This window comes from Bos javanicus, chromosome 6 (assembly GCF_032452875.1).
Source record: "Bos javanicus breed banteng chromosome 6, ARS-OSU_banteng_1.0, whole genome shotgun sequence".
Classification (NCBI taxonomy): domain Eukaryota; kingdom Metazoa; phylum Chordata; class Mammalia; order Artiodactyla; family Bovidae; genus Bos; species Bos javanicus.
In genome coordinates this window covers 110,912,635-110,927,074 of record NC_083873.1, presented here as the reverse complement: position 1 = coordinate 110,927,074, position 14,440 = coordinate 110,912,635, and the positions used below count along the sequence as shown (strand labels likewise).

The 14,440-nt window shown below is 40.1% G+C and overlaps 1 protein-coding gene across 3 annotated transcripts in view; it reads right to left on the bottom strand.

Moving 5' to 3' along the window:
• Positions 1 to 8,735: 8,735 nt before the first annotated feature.
• C1QTNF7 (C1q and TNF related 7) overlaps positions 8,736 to 14,440 on the bottom strand; it is a 127,875-nt gene continuing 122,170 nt past the window's right edge. For all 3 annotated transcript variants that reach the window (XM_061420868.1, XM_061420870.1, XM_061420869.1), the window contains exon 3: positions 8,736 to 10,173. In XM_061420868.1, the coding sequence (XP_061276852.1) occupies positions 9,542 to 10,173 (632 nt within the window). In that variant the 3' untranslated portion in view covers positions 8,736 to 9,541. The remainder of the gene's footprint in view (positions 10,174 to 14,440) is intronic.

Here is a 14,440-nt window from a genome sequence, read left to right as displayed (position 1 = left end):
GTGCCCCATAGCAGTGCTATTATTATGTTGGCCAAGGAAGGCACTGGGTTTACTGGCTCTTCTTTGATTCTACAAAGAGACCAATCTCCAAGGATGCTTTGCTCCTTCTTGTTTATAATTATCAGAGATAATTGCATAGATTTTTGTACATATTAGGATATTGATATGAAAAATCAGAAGATTTTAGGGGAAGAAGAAGATTTCAATTGAGAACAATCCATTCTTTCATTAAAAGCCAACTGGGAGCTAGCATTAAGACAGCCTATAGTGAGTGATCATCTCAGATGCCAGGTTTGTAGAGTGTACAATATTGAGCAAGTCTGACAAAATACCAGTCTTCCTCAGTGGCTCAGAGTAAAGAATCTGCCTGCAATGCCAGAGACCCGGCTTTGATCCCTGGATCAGAAAGATCCCCTGGAGAAAGGAATGGCTACCCACTCCAGTATTCTTGCCTGGAGAATTCCATGGACAGAGGAGCAAAATTAGATTATCTCAGAGAAAGACCATTGTGGCAACAGATTGATTTTGTATAATGCAGACAAAATAAATATGGTTTTGATTTTATATGGAATCAGCTTACAGAGGTCACCTGTTGCTTTTGACTAACCATCAGTAGGCTCTCTTTCCCTAGACCTGGTGCCTTTATTTTCCATGTGACTTAGGTGGGGCTGATTCTGTCCTTCACTCTAGGAATGGACATGTGACATGGCCTAGCCAATGGGAACGTCACCTTCCCTTAGCCAATCATTGATTAAGGGGCATACTCATGACTTAAGCAGGACCAATCAGAACTAAAGGACTGTCATCCTTAGATCTTTGCTAGGAGTACTGAGAAAGAGAAAGAGAAAATGTATATATATATTTTCTGTTGAGACTGCAAAATGCAAACCTGGAGCTGTTGGTGGCTGTCTTTGTCACAATGGCAGGTGTCCGCCTGAAAGTGAAATCTACTGGGGGAGAACCCATCTATGAGATGGGAAGAGATAAAATCCTGGTGAAATTGAATGAGAACCCAGATATGGCTAGAGAATTTAATGCTACTTCATTGAGTTCCCCATTCTTGAGCTGGTTTGAACTGGATTCTGTCCATTATAATCTTAAGAGTCTTGATTAACTCACAGGATGGGCTCAGGGCTTTTCTGGGGTACTATTTCTCTCTTCACCTGCAAGAATTTGGGATATATTGGGAAACTAGGATTGACATATATACACCATTATGTAAAAAATAGATAATTAATGAGAACTCACTGTATAGCAGAGGGAAAAAAAGAAGGTATAATCTGTTTGTGGGGCATATATTAAGTGAATCTTAAAATGCATTCCAATATATAGCAGGTGCAGAAAATAGTGTTTGACTTCACTTATATGAGGTATAAGGCTCCCTGGTGGCTCAGCTGGTAAAGAATCCACCTGCAATGCAAGAGACCTGGGTTCAACCCCTGGGTTGGGAAGATCCCATGGAGAAGGGAACAGCTACCCACTCCAGTATTCTGGCCTGGAGAATTCCATGGACTGTATAGTCCATGGGGTCACAAAGAGTTGGACACGACTGAGCGATTTTCACTTTCACATACGAGGTATCTTGAATAGTCAGATTTGTAGAGTTTGAAGGCACATTGGTAGATGTCAGGGGCATGGAAGGTGGGGTGGTGAGACAGAACAGGGACTTAGTACTTACTGGGGACAAAGTTTCAGTCTAGGAAGGTGAAAAATTCAGGAGATGGATGATGGTGGGAGTTGCACAAAAATGTGAATGTACTTGGTGCCACCAAATCGTACAGGTAAAAGTGATTAAGATAGTACTTCTTATATATGTGACTTTTATCACAATAAGAATCATTTAAAAAAGAAATTAAACACACATTTTATATCATATGATATAATCTATTGATTGAGATAAAAAGGTGAATTGTCTAATACATAATAAATGACTAGTTTCTAAATATTCAGGAAACAGTAGGCAGAGGCTAGATCCCAAAGAGTCTAATGCCTAACTAAAGGCTGTTTGCAATAATATTAGGAAGGATAACATCTTTTTCAAGTGACTGAACACCCTCCTCAAAAAGACTTAAGTGAAATGGCATTTAATGGCAGCCGTAACTGAAAAGTCCAAAGGAAGAGCAGGCTATTATAGACATGTCTATCAAGATCCAAGTGATCTTAAATTTCTCTCTTTATCTCTGTGTTCTGACACCATCTGTGCATGGTTCCACTCTCATGTGGTTTATGTTTTGTGATTGTAATATGGTTGTTAGAGTCTCACAGGGTTAAGTCCAATGGGAAGGAAAGAGAGTCTCTTTTATAGACATACCAGCAAAGTCTCACAGTTCTGTTTGAGTTACCTGAATGATTTTGGTGAGCAGAATGCTATGCTTTGATTGGTCAGGCCTGAGATTTACAAGCTGCAAGAGTCGATTCTACCTAGAAGCTCAAAGATGTAGCATGTGAAGGAAGGTGGTCCTTTAGGAGGACACTGGGTATGAATACCAGAAAAATGATATGCATTTCAGGTATCAAATAAATAAATTCAAATTGGTCTTCAGTCACTAAGTTGTGTCTAACTCTGTGACACCATGAACTGCAGCATGCCAGGCTTTCCTGTCCTTCACTATCTCCTGAAGCTTTCTCAAACTCATGTCCATTGAGTTGGTGATGCTATCTAACCATCTCATCCTCTGCTGCCCCCTTCTCTACCTGCCCTCAATCTTCCCCAGCATCAGGGTTTTTTCCAGTGAGCTGGCTCTTCATGTCAGGTGGCCAGAGTAATGGAGCTTCAGCTTTAGTATCAGTTCTTCCAATGAAGATTCAGGGTTGCTTTTCTTTAGGATTGATTGGTTTGATCTCCTTCCTGTCCAAGGGGCTCTCAAGAGTCTTCTCCAGAACCCAGTTTGAAAACATCAATTCTTTGGTGCTCAGCCTTCTTTACAGTTGAACTCTCACATCCATACATGACTACTGGGAAACCCATAGCTTTGACTATACGGATCCTTGTTGGCAAAGTGATGTCTCTGCTTTTTAATACTATGTCTAGGTTTTAAGAAACAGCTTATTTTGCAGACATTGGAGGGCCGTTGATGGCCTTCAGGCTGTGGAGTGACCTGACCATGTATGTAATATAGAAGGACTGCTGCTAAGTCGCTTCAGTCGTGTCTGACTCTGTGCGACCCCATGGACTGCAGCCCACCAGGCTCCCCCGTCCCTGGGATTCTCCAGGCAAGAGCACTGGAGTGGGTTGCCATTTCCTTCTCCAATGCATGAAAGTGGAAAGTGAAAGTGAAGTCGCTCAGTCGTGTCTGACTCAGCGACCCCATGGACTGCAGCCTACCAGGCTCCTCCATCCATGGGATTTTTCCGGGCAACAGTACTGGAGTGGGGTGCCATTGCCTTCTCCTATATAGAAGGACAGATCAAGCTTAATATGGAGAATGGATTGGAGGATTGTGTCCAGGGGCCAAGATTCAAGTAAAAGGTTTTTTTTGTTATTAGTTCAGAGGAGAGATGGTAAATGTACAAATGAAACCTTGACACTGGCAATGGAAAGCTACAATGATTCAGAAATGTACTCTTAGGGGCTAGAACCATAAACACTTACAGTGAATGAAATTCACCGGGGAAGGGAAGGAAGACATCCAGGATGCCCCTTAGGTTTTGGCTTTGGTGACAGGGTGAGTAGTGATGGCATCTACTGACAGCGGAACTACAGAAGGAGCGAGAAAGGAAGGTATAAGCTAACAGTAGTGTTAATCACTCGGTTGTGTCCGACACTTTGCGATCCCAGGGACGGTAGCCCGCCAGTGTCCTTTGTCCATAGAATTCTCCAGGCTTGAATACTGGAGAATCTCTTCTCCAAAGCAACAATCACTAATATTTAAAATGTATTTTAAATACAAAACATCCATGATCTTTTTCATTGGGTGGCTGAGAAAAAGCATATTTAAAGTTCATGGAATCTTTTTTTTTCCATTACAAAAAACATCATTCACAATGATGACTGACCTGGGAATGCTCTTCTGTATGCCCCTATACAAGGAAACACACGTGTTCTGTAAATGGATAACAGAGGTACATGCGTGTTCATGCAGACACAGTTTAGTATTAATCTCACCCTTTCGTTTTTGTTTATTTGTTTTGCCCTTTTGTTCTCATCCTCTTTTGACCCGTGTGTCCTTTCTGTATTTTATCACTCTTTCCAAGTGGCTTTAAATCCTTGTGGAATGAGACAGTACATTGTCAACCAACATTTCTTGATACATGTTCATTACAAGTCAGCTCTTATGAAGAATGACTGGAATGGGACTTGCAGTTTTTTAAACCAAAATTGTTCTTCTTTCCTTATACAAATATCAGTAAAAGTGAATAAATTTTATCTGTCATTTTTTAAGGAGTAAAAGACACCTGCTTTTGCTTAAAAGTTTATCCTTTTAAAACCAAAATAGCCTTTCCTTTCCCACTTTAGCTCTCTGATCCCCATCACAATCCTGCCAGATATTTCAAAATAAAATTCATTCCTTGGCCTAGAACCAAGCCTCCAGCTAAAGAAACTTCAGTTTAAAAAGCTACTCAAAATAGGCTTTGCAAGAAACATGTAACAGATAAGTAAATAAAACGGAGTCCAAAAAATGAATGCATTAAAGGATCATGATGAGAAGAAAATTTAAATTACATAATACTCTTCTGGGTCATGACTGTCTTCCATGACTTCTCCATCTTCAGTTTCTTCAGCAAATCCCATAGTCTTCAAAGGGCCTGTATTTTGTGCTTCCCCAGATAAACTTTTCCTGTTGGCTTGTTGTTGTTTTTTTCTTAAAAAAACAAAAACAACAACAAAAAAAACTTTACAGCTTGGAATGCCAGGTTCAGCTGCTATTTAGAGGCAGATGACTATCTCAAAAAAAAAAAAAAAAGATGTCCTTTTCATTATAGGGGACTGGAATGCAAAAGTAGGAAGTCAAGAAGCACCTGGGATAACAGGCAAATTTGGCCTTGGAATATGGAATGAAGCAGGGCAAAAGCTAATAAAGTTTTGCCAAGAAAATGCACTGGTCATAGCAAACACCCTCTTCCAACAACACAAGGGAAGACTCTACACATGGACATCACCAGATGGTCAACACTGAAATCAGATTGATTATACTCTTCGCAGCCAAAGATGGAGAAGCTCTATACAGTCAGCAAAAAAAGACTGGGAGCTGACTGTGGCTCACATCATGAACTCCTTATTGCCAAATTCAGACTTAAATTGAAGAAAGTAGGGAAAACCACTAGACCATTCAGGTATGACCTAAATCAAATCCCTTATGATTATACAGTGGAAGTAAGAAGTAGATTTAAGGGCCTAGATCTGATAGATAGAGTGCCTAATGAACAATGGATGGAGGTTCGTGACATTGTACAAGAGACAGGGATCAAGACCATCCCCATGGAAAAGAAATGCAAAAAAGCAAAATGGCTACCCAGGGAGGCCTTACAAATAGGTGTGAAAAGAAGAGAAGTAAAAAGCAAAGGAGAAAAGGAAAGATATAAGCATCTGAATGCAGAGTTCCAAAGAATAGCAAGGAGAGATAAGAAAGCCTTCCTCAGTGATCAATGCAAAGAAATAGAGGAAAACAACAGAATGGGAAAGGCTAAAGATATCTTCAAGAAAATTAGAGATACCAAGGGAACATTTCATGCAAAAATAGGCTCGATAAAGGACAGAAATTGTATGGACCTAACAGAAGCAGAAGATATTAAGATATTAGGAAGAGCCTGCAGCCTACCAGGCTCCTCCATCCATGGGATTTTCCAGGCAACAGTACTGGAGTGGGGTGCCATTGCCTTCTCCCATATAGAATACACAGAAGAACTGTACAAGAATACACAGAAGAACTGTACAAAAAAGAGTTTCACGACCCAGATAATCATGATGGTGTGATCACCGACCTAGAGCCAGACATCCTGGAATGTGAAGTCAAGTGGGCCTTAGAAAGCATCACTATGAACAAAGCTAGTGGAGGTGATGGAATTCCAGTTGAGCTATTTCAAATCCTGAAAGATGATGCTGTGAAAGTGCTGCACTCAAGATGCTAGCAAATTTGGAAAACTCAGCAGTGGCCACAGGACTGGAAAAGGTCAGTTTTCATTCCAATCCCAAAGAAAGGCAATGCCAAAGAATGCTCAAACTACCACACAGTTGCACTCATCTCACACGCTAGTAAAGTAATGCTCAAAATCTTCCAAGCCAGGCTTCAGCAATATGTGAACTGTTAACTTCCAGATGTTCAAGCTGGTTTTAGAATGGGCAGAGTAACCAGAGATCAAATTGCCAACATCTGCTGGATCATGGAAAAAGCAAGAGAGTTCCAGAAAAACATCTATTTCTGCTTTATTGACTATGCCAAACCCTTTGACTGTGTGGATCACAATAAACTGGAAAATTCTGAAAGAGACGGGAATACCAGACCACCTGACCTGCATCTTGAGAAACCTATATACAGGTCAGGAAGCAACAATTAGAACTGGACATGGAACAACAGACTGGTTCCAAATAGGAAAAGGAGTACATCAAGGCTGTATATTGTCACCCTGCTTATTTAACTTATATGTAGAGTACATCATGAGAAATGCTGGACTGGAAGAAGCACAAGCTGGAATCAAGATTGCTGGGAGAAATATCAACAACCTCAGATATGCAGATGACACCACCCTTATGGCAGAAAGTGAAGAGGAACTAAAAAGCCTCTTGATAAAGGTGAAAGAGGAGAGTGAAAAAGTTGGCTTAAAGCTCAACATTCAGAAAACGAAGATCATGGCATCTGGTCCCATTACTTCATGGGAAATAGATGGGGAAACATTGGAAACAGTGTCAGACTTTACTTTGGGGGGCTCCAAAATCACCGCAGATGGTGATTGTAGCCATGAAATTAAAAGACGCTTACTCCTTGGAAGGAAAGTTATGACCAACCTAGATAGCATATTCAAAAGCAGAGACATTACTTTGCCAACAAAGGTTCGTCTAGTCAAGGCTATGGTTTTTCCTGTGGTCATGTATGGATGTGAGAGTTGCACTGTGAAGAACGCTGAGCACCAAAGAATTGATGCTTTTGAACTGTGTTGGAGAAGGCTCTTGAGAGCCCCTTGGACTGCAAGGAGATCCAACCAGTCCACTCTAAAGGAGATAAGTCCTGGATGTTCTTTAGAAGGACTGATGCTAAAGCTGAAATTCCAATACTTTGGCCACCTCATGAGAAGAGTTGACTCATTGGAAAAGACTCTGATGCTGGGAGGGATTGGGGGCAGGAGGGGAAGGGGATGACAGAGAATGAGAATGCTGGATGGCATCACCAATTGGATGGACATGAGTTTGAGTGAACTCCGGGAGTTGGTGATGGACAGGGAGGCCTGGTGTGCTGCAATTCATGGGGTCGCAAAGAGTTGGACACGATTGAGCGACTGAACTGAACTGAACTGACTATCTCAAACCACCTCTTATCTCTCTTCTCTAATCTTTATTTACCTTGGCCTCCCAGACCCATGTCCTGACACGGAAGGAGAACCATGAGTGGAAAATTCATGGCAGGCAGAGGAAATAGATGAAAGCAAGATAGATCTGCAAGATGAGAGAAGGAAGTATTGCCCACAGGTACAGCTGCTTGATCATTGTAAATTTCACTCTCGATAATAGTAGCATCCAGCTCTGGAACACACAGGGGCTTCACACTTTCTTATGAATACAATCTCCAGTTCTCAGGTTGCCATTTGAGACTCTTGCAGATACGGCCAATGGATCCCTCTTTTGGGTCTCTGCACTCACTTTCCTGCTTTGTCCCCATTGTTCCCTCTATCGGAAGTGCCCTCTCTCCACTTTGGCCATTCCATGTCCCATCTGTCACTTCAAGCCAAGAGGGCAGAGATTTCCCTAGTTGTTTTTTCTCTCACATCCCAGTTTTGGAGTCAACATTTTCCCCTCAGCATTCCTTCCAAAGTATTTTGTCTTTATCTCCAGTTTAGTGCTTGTCATATTTTAGCATGATTATTTCCAGAATTCTAGGTATTTTGTGTGTGCATGCATGTCATTGCCTTTCTTATTTCCTTAGAAAGTGGATAGAAGGGGTTGCACCAAATTCATCTTGGTGTTGTATTATCTTCATAGAACCCAATGTAATGATTCATGCATAGAGGCATTGAATGATATTTATTATATGAATGAGCAAAGAATATGGAAGGATGGACCGGATGCAAAAAAAAAGAGGGAGCTAGGGAATACTGTGGCCAGGGGAGTGGGCGTGAGAGTATTCTGGGCTAGATTATCTGAGGAATTGCAGTTCAGTGGGGAACGATGTTGACACTGAGAAACAGTGGAACTAAAGGGTGTGTGAGACTTAGAGGGGACAGTCATTTGCTCAGATGTTTGGCCATGCCCTCTCCTCCTGTTCGCTCCTTCCATTAACTCATTCGTAAATCAGTGGTCATATGCTTTGCTTTATTAGAATTCATTACCTGGGAAACACATGAGAAACAATATCTTACTACAATGGACAGCCGTGCCCTCACCTTTGTTAAAACTAAAACGACAAATATTTGTCCTGAGACACTATCATGATAAAGAATTTAGGAAAATGACCTACTGACTAATCTCAGAAACCTGTTTCTCTTTATTTCCATTACTACTCCCAGGGTATCTCTAGATTTTTTTTTCACCCCTTCCTGATTGCAAATACCATTGGTGTTTTGAGGATGAGATGGGAGAGACTATAGCTGTTGAATTCCTTGTTTTATTTGCATATCTCCCACCTATTTAAAAGAACATATCTTAGCACACAAAGTATTTTTCCAGGTATAAAATCTTCTCTGGTTTCAACCCCCAGGCATAACAAGTCCTGTGTGCTTCCAGCACTGAGTCAGCCTATTTGCCATGGCTCTTATCATACTGAACTGTGACAGTATGCTCAATACACATTAGCCTAGGGATTTTGTCTTAACTAATTAAATCTGACCTATCAATATAGTGTCTGGATTCTACAGTCTCTTGAAAGAATTGTTGAGTGAATATATACAAGCATGAAGGAAAAAATAATATAGCAAAATAATCACTTTAGTTTGTTTGAAATTACTTGGCATCTCTCACCTTTGTATTTTTACTTATTATAGTTTTTGAGAATTGTCAAGGATTTTGGGATGTTTTGATTCTCTTAAATAACATGCAAAAATGCAATTTTATGAAGATTTAATGAGACAATATCATTGCCAGCTGGTTTTAGGACTCAAGAAATTTAATAGAAAATTTGTAACATTGTCTTTAATTTGTTTAAATATTTATGAACATCACTTTTGAGAGAACATATCTGGATTTTTGTTTTATATAATTCATTTTAGTGTGGTTTCAATGGTTTGGTGGTTCAACTTGTTTTAACGGATTCTGCTAGAACTGTCTGTAAATGCTCTGGAATCTGAGTGGGAGTATTTTTGGATCTCATTTCCGCTCCTTCCAACTTCCAGGGCCCCAGATTAAATCAAAGTGTCTGCCATAAGGATCTTGGGACATTCAGGCCAGCAGTCCTCATCAGAGCTCATCGTCTTCTGATATGGAGTCTAGATAATCTGTGTCAACATACAGGAGAAATCCGGAGAACAAGCTGTCAGCCCAACCTGGGTCTGAGAAGAGCCCATTCTGGTCAGTGAAGAATATCTCCAGCCAGACTTCATCTTCTGGCTGCAGATAGATGACTGTGGACCCTGAAGCCACGTCATGGTTTCCTGTGTTGGCATCAAAGGTCTTTATCCGATACTGCCCATTGTGTACCAGCCCGATGGCCAGGTGCTTGTTTGCCAATGTGATATCATAAGAAAAATAATAGATCCCTGGGAAGGCACAGATGAACTTTCCTGTTGCAGGGTTGTAATGCTCTCCCTCATTGAAGAGGACTTTGTTAAATATAATTGGCAGCCTTTCTTCTGGGTAGCTGGTTGTGATGCCAACAGAAAAGGCAGATTTGAGCACGATGCTTCCACATCTACACACTCCAGGCAGCCCCGGGTCCCCTTGCTCTCCTCTGTCTCCTTTTGGTCCAGGAGGCCCAGGAGGCCCTACTTCTCCTTTCTCTCCCTCAGGTCCCATGGGTCCCTTCTTCCCAGTCTCTCCTTGGTCTCCTTTCTCTCCAGCAAGGCCCAGGGGTCCAGCCTTACCTCTCAAACCTTCAAAAAGAATTTAAAGTTTAGTTAATGGTTCCTATAAATATAGAGTCACAAACAACATGCCCACACACCCCAAGTTTGTCTTCTCAACTTTCAACAGTATACTACTGAATAATTCATATTTAAAAAAAAAAATCACTGATGTGCTGCAATGAAGACAGAAAAATTTCATCAAAATATCAAGAAATTTTTCCTGAATATATGAGAAATCATCTAAAACCTGACTAATTAAAAAAAAATAACCATCATTTTGATGATGAATCACCCGCTGCTAAATTAGATACACACAGACACTCATCATTACTGGAGGAATTCAAAAGCATGATGATATTATTCCCCAGAGTGGGGTCATGCGGATAGGCAGGACAAGATGAATCCTAGAGGTTACTTAGTTATGTGCCCCGTTCAGCTTTTATCAGTATTATTAATAAAAAGTTAATTCAAGTTAGATTAGCTCATATTTGTTAAACATTTACAATGTCCCAGTTGTAATGCCTTACGTGCATGCGTCATCTGCTTTAAGTCTTGCAACAACTTTGTTAACTAGGAATTATTATCACTTCTAACTGTAGATGAAAAAACTGAGCCATGGAGAAGTTAGTTTGTTCGAAGGAACAGACTTAGTGAAGGGTGGAGAGGTGATCTGAACTCTAGCCTGCCTAACTCTGGCACCTGAACATCTCTTGAGAGATGTGTAAATTGTGAGGTGCAACACAGAGAGGGCTCTTCAATATTTCATGATAACCAAACAACTGTGACTACCACCATGGTGTGGGAGTTTTTTTTGGTGGAGAAAACTGAGAGGGAAAGAAAGTTGCATCAGTAGCAAGACTAGGACTGGATATCGAGCATAATGATGTTCTCCCTTCATCAAAATGCCTTTTACTTTTGGGGCTGAAATTAAAAGGGAAAAAACTTGTTTTTTGACTCTACAGCTAAGTGGATGTATTATTTTAGTCAAGTCCTTTAATTTCTCTGGGTCTCCATATATGTAGGAAAGACATAAGGGCTGTGAAAAGTAACAGTGACCTAAAAGTATAAAAACTGTCATTCAGTGCTATGGCCAAATCCATTTCATAAATAGCTTCTTGAAAAGTATCCAGATTATTGGTAATTTGTAATACATTTTTATAGTCAGAGGAAGTATATTATTGTTATACTATGTAATTTTACTCTTAACTATGTATCTGTTCTCTGGAATTTTATTTAGCTAAGTCTTTTATCTTGATAGTACTTTGATATCACTTACTTGGCTATTACACATACATCAGTTTATGAGTTTTAATTATTTTTTCAGTTATTTGGCAAATTTAGCAACAAAGTGTTCTGGATAATACAAGTTTCAGGAGAATTAAAGCTATCCCCTTAAAACATCAAGTATTTTGTCTCAATGATTTGACAAAGAAGTTGTTTAGTAATTTATGATGCATAGAAAAATGCTAATAATGAATGCAACCCTTTTTTGGCAACATGGGGTTGCAAAGAGCTGGACACAACTTAGTGACTTGACAACAGCAACAACCAGATACAGCAGCAACAGCGCAGTCAGCATTGTTACTGATCACAGGGCTGTGCTCCAGCTCTAGATGACCGTTGCTGTTAAGTTTAAATTCTGTTGCAGGGAAAAGCCAATTCTGACTCCATGTTGGAACTGTTTCTCTGACTTGTTTTTTATTACTTTTCTTATTATAATCAAACATAACGGCCCATCTCAGAGAAGCCTGCCCTTCTGCCTGAATGTTAAAGTGCCTTGTTAAGCACCCAGTCCATCTGTAGATGGCAGGAAGAAAGAAATTAACACATCCTCTGCCTGAGGCTTGCCATTCCAGGAGATATTTGCAAGATTAATGGCCTTTTTGTTTCCTCACCTTCCCTCATCTCTGATCTATAAGGGAACCTGAAATCCAGACCCCATAGATGGTTATTTTGAGACATTAGTCTAACATCTCCTCAATCAGCTGGCCTCCAAATAAAGTCATATTTCTTGCCTCAATACCTCGTCTCCAATTCCTTGGCCTGTTGTATGGTAAGCAGAGCAAGCTTGGACTTGGTAACAATTCCACTAGCGCCAGCCAGAACAAACTAGTATTTATTTCTTGAAATAAGGCCCCGATAGTCTGATCTTTTGATGTTTGTTTCTGTTTGGTAGAAAAGGAATATGAATACTATTTTACTGTGAAATTAACTTTTGAATCAAGGACTACAACTTACACATTGCTATTTTATTTTCAATAGGAGCTGTCTTTATACATGACTTTGATGTATCATTAAAAAAACATTTTGGCCTCAGTAGCAATTTCTACCACTAAATTTCATTATGTACTAAAATTCCTCTGCCCCTATAACTTTGGGCAAGTCAGCTCTTGTCTGAATTTCAAATGCCACATTTGTACTATGAAAATATTGGATCTAAATCCACTCTAAACCCGGCAGGGAAAGTAGTAAACAGTGACTCAGCAGACCCGATAAGCTCTGGTTCAGCTGTGGATTAGTTGGGTGAGTGTGAAGAAGGGGCTTTATCTCTACAACTTTAGTTTCTCAGTCCTTGAAATGCAGGTTTTGGACTAGATTTCTTGAGGTCTTATTCTCTTGAAAATCTTAGAGACCAGACCATAAATACTAAGATGCAGTTTTACAATGCCATGAAAAGGTCTTTATAATCTCAACACTTGGATCTCTATAGTTATTGGATATTTTGAACTGCTGGGAGTTAGATAACCAGGGACTAGCTGTAATAATTTATAGTAACTCTTCCTGTGTGCTTGAAGGATTTGCCCTGTGATAAGGGCCAATTAATGAAGAATGGAATGAAGGGATAAATCACTCTCCCCTCCCTATTCAGTCAGACATATGCTGGGTAGAGAGGAGAATTATGGAGTGTTAGTCTCTGCTTAGATACTGAAACTTGGAGAGAATGGATTTCTTCTTGGTTCTCCATGAAGTGAGCTTATAAGGATTTTTTTCTTTAGTGCTATTTCTTTTTTCGATCCATCCATGCATCCACCCATGCACTCATCATACATTTATGTGCACATGCATATATCCATCTAAACCATCTAATACTGATTGATCATCCACTACCTGCTAGGTGCTGTGCTGGGTCTGAGTGCCCTTGACTTGAATGACAACTGTCTTATCCCCAAGTTAGCTATTATGACATGTTACATTGTGATCTGCAAATATGGGTTATAACTAAGTTCATAAACATCCAAAGCAGTATAATAAAATAGAATGATCTCTTCACAAGGTGGTTCTAGTGTTTCCTCTGTCCATGGAATTTTGCAGGCAAGAATACTGGAGTATGTTGCCCTTTCCTCCTCCGGGGAATGTGATTTCACATTATATTAATTAAAAAAAATATACTACCACAATAATTGCTATACACCAGTGAGGGAGACGGGCTTCCTTGGTGACTCAGATAGTCAATAATCTGCCTACAATGTAGAAGACCTGTCCCTTTGTCAGGAAGATCCTCTGGAGAAGGAAATGGCTACCCACTCCAGTATTCCTGCTTGGAGAATTCCATGGACAGAAGAGTCTGGTGGGCTATAGTCCATGGGGTCACAAAGAATCAGACATGACTGAGGGACTAACACTTTCAGTTCACAGTGAGGGAGACATATTTTTATGGAAAGTTAATAATTCAAACTCTGTAATTTAGAGTAGGGAAGCTGGACAGAGCATATACTTGACCTTGCCAGGGGGCTGAGGTGGATGTGGTGGGGATAAATGGGAAGACATACACAGTATTAAAGAGGAAACAGGAAGCAGAAGCTCCCAGCCGAGTTGTGTCCAGTTCCAGACACATTAAAAGCTAATCCTCAAAGCCCCAGGGCTCTGTTCTTATTGTTTGTAAATGAGATGCGCCTTCACTGACCACACAGACATTCTTGCTTTTCTTAGCTGGTGTATATCCTTACCTATATGTATGTATACATTGGATTTAAATAAAACTGGGAAAGTCTTTTTACTTTTGGATATTGATTTTGTCTTTTGTAACATTATTATTGACTATGATTTTTGCTAATAAGGTTATGGTTGAAATTAAGTACTTAATGTAAAAATCACTGGTACAGTAAATTCTTAATTAATAGTGATGATGATGATATTGTAACCTTGTGCGCCCATTGGCCTGACCCACCCAGTGTTTGCTTATCAAGATGGCAGCAATGTTGTGTTTGTGTTCACATTCCCTAAAACGGGGTTCTCAACCAGGTACAATTCAGCACCCAGGGAAAACTGGCAATGCCAGGAGACATTTTTGGTT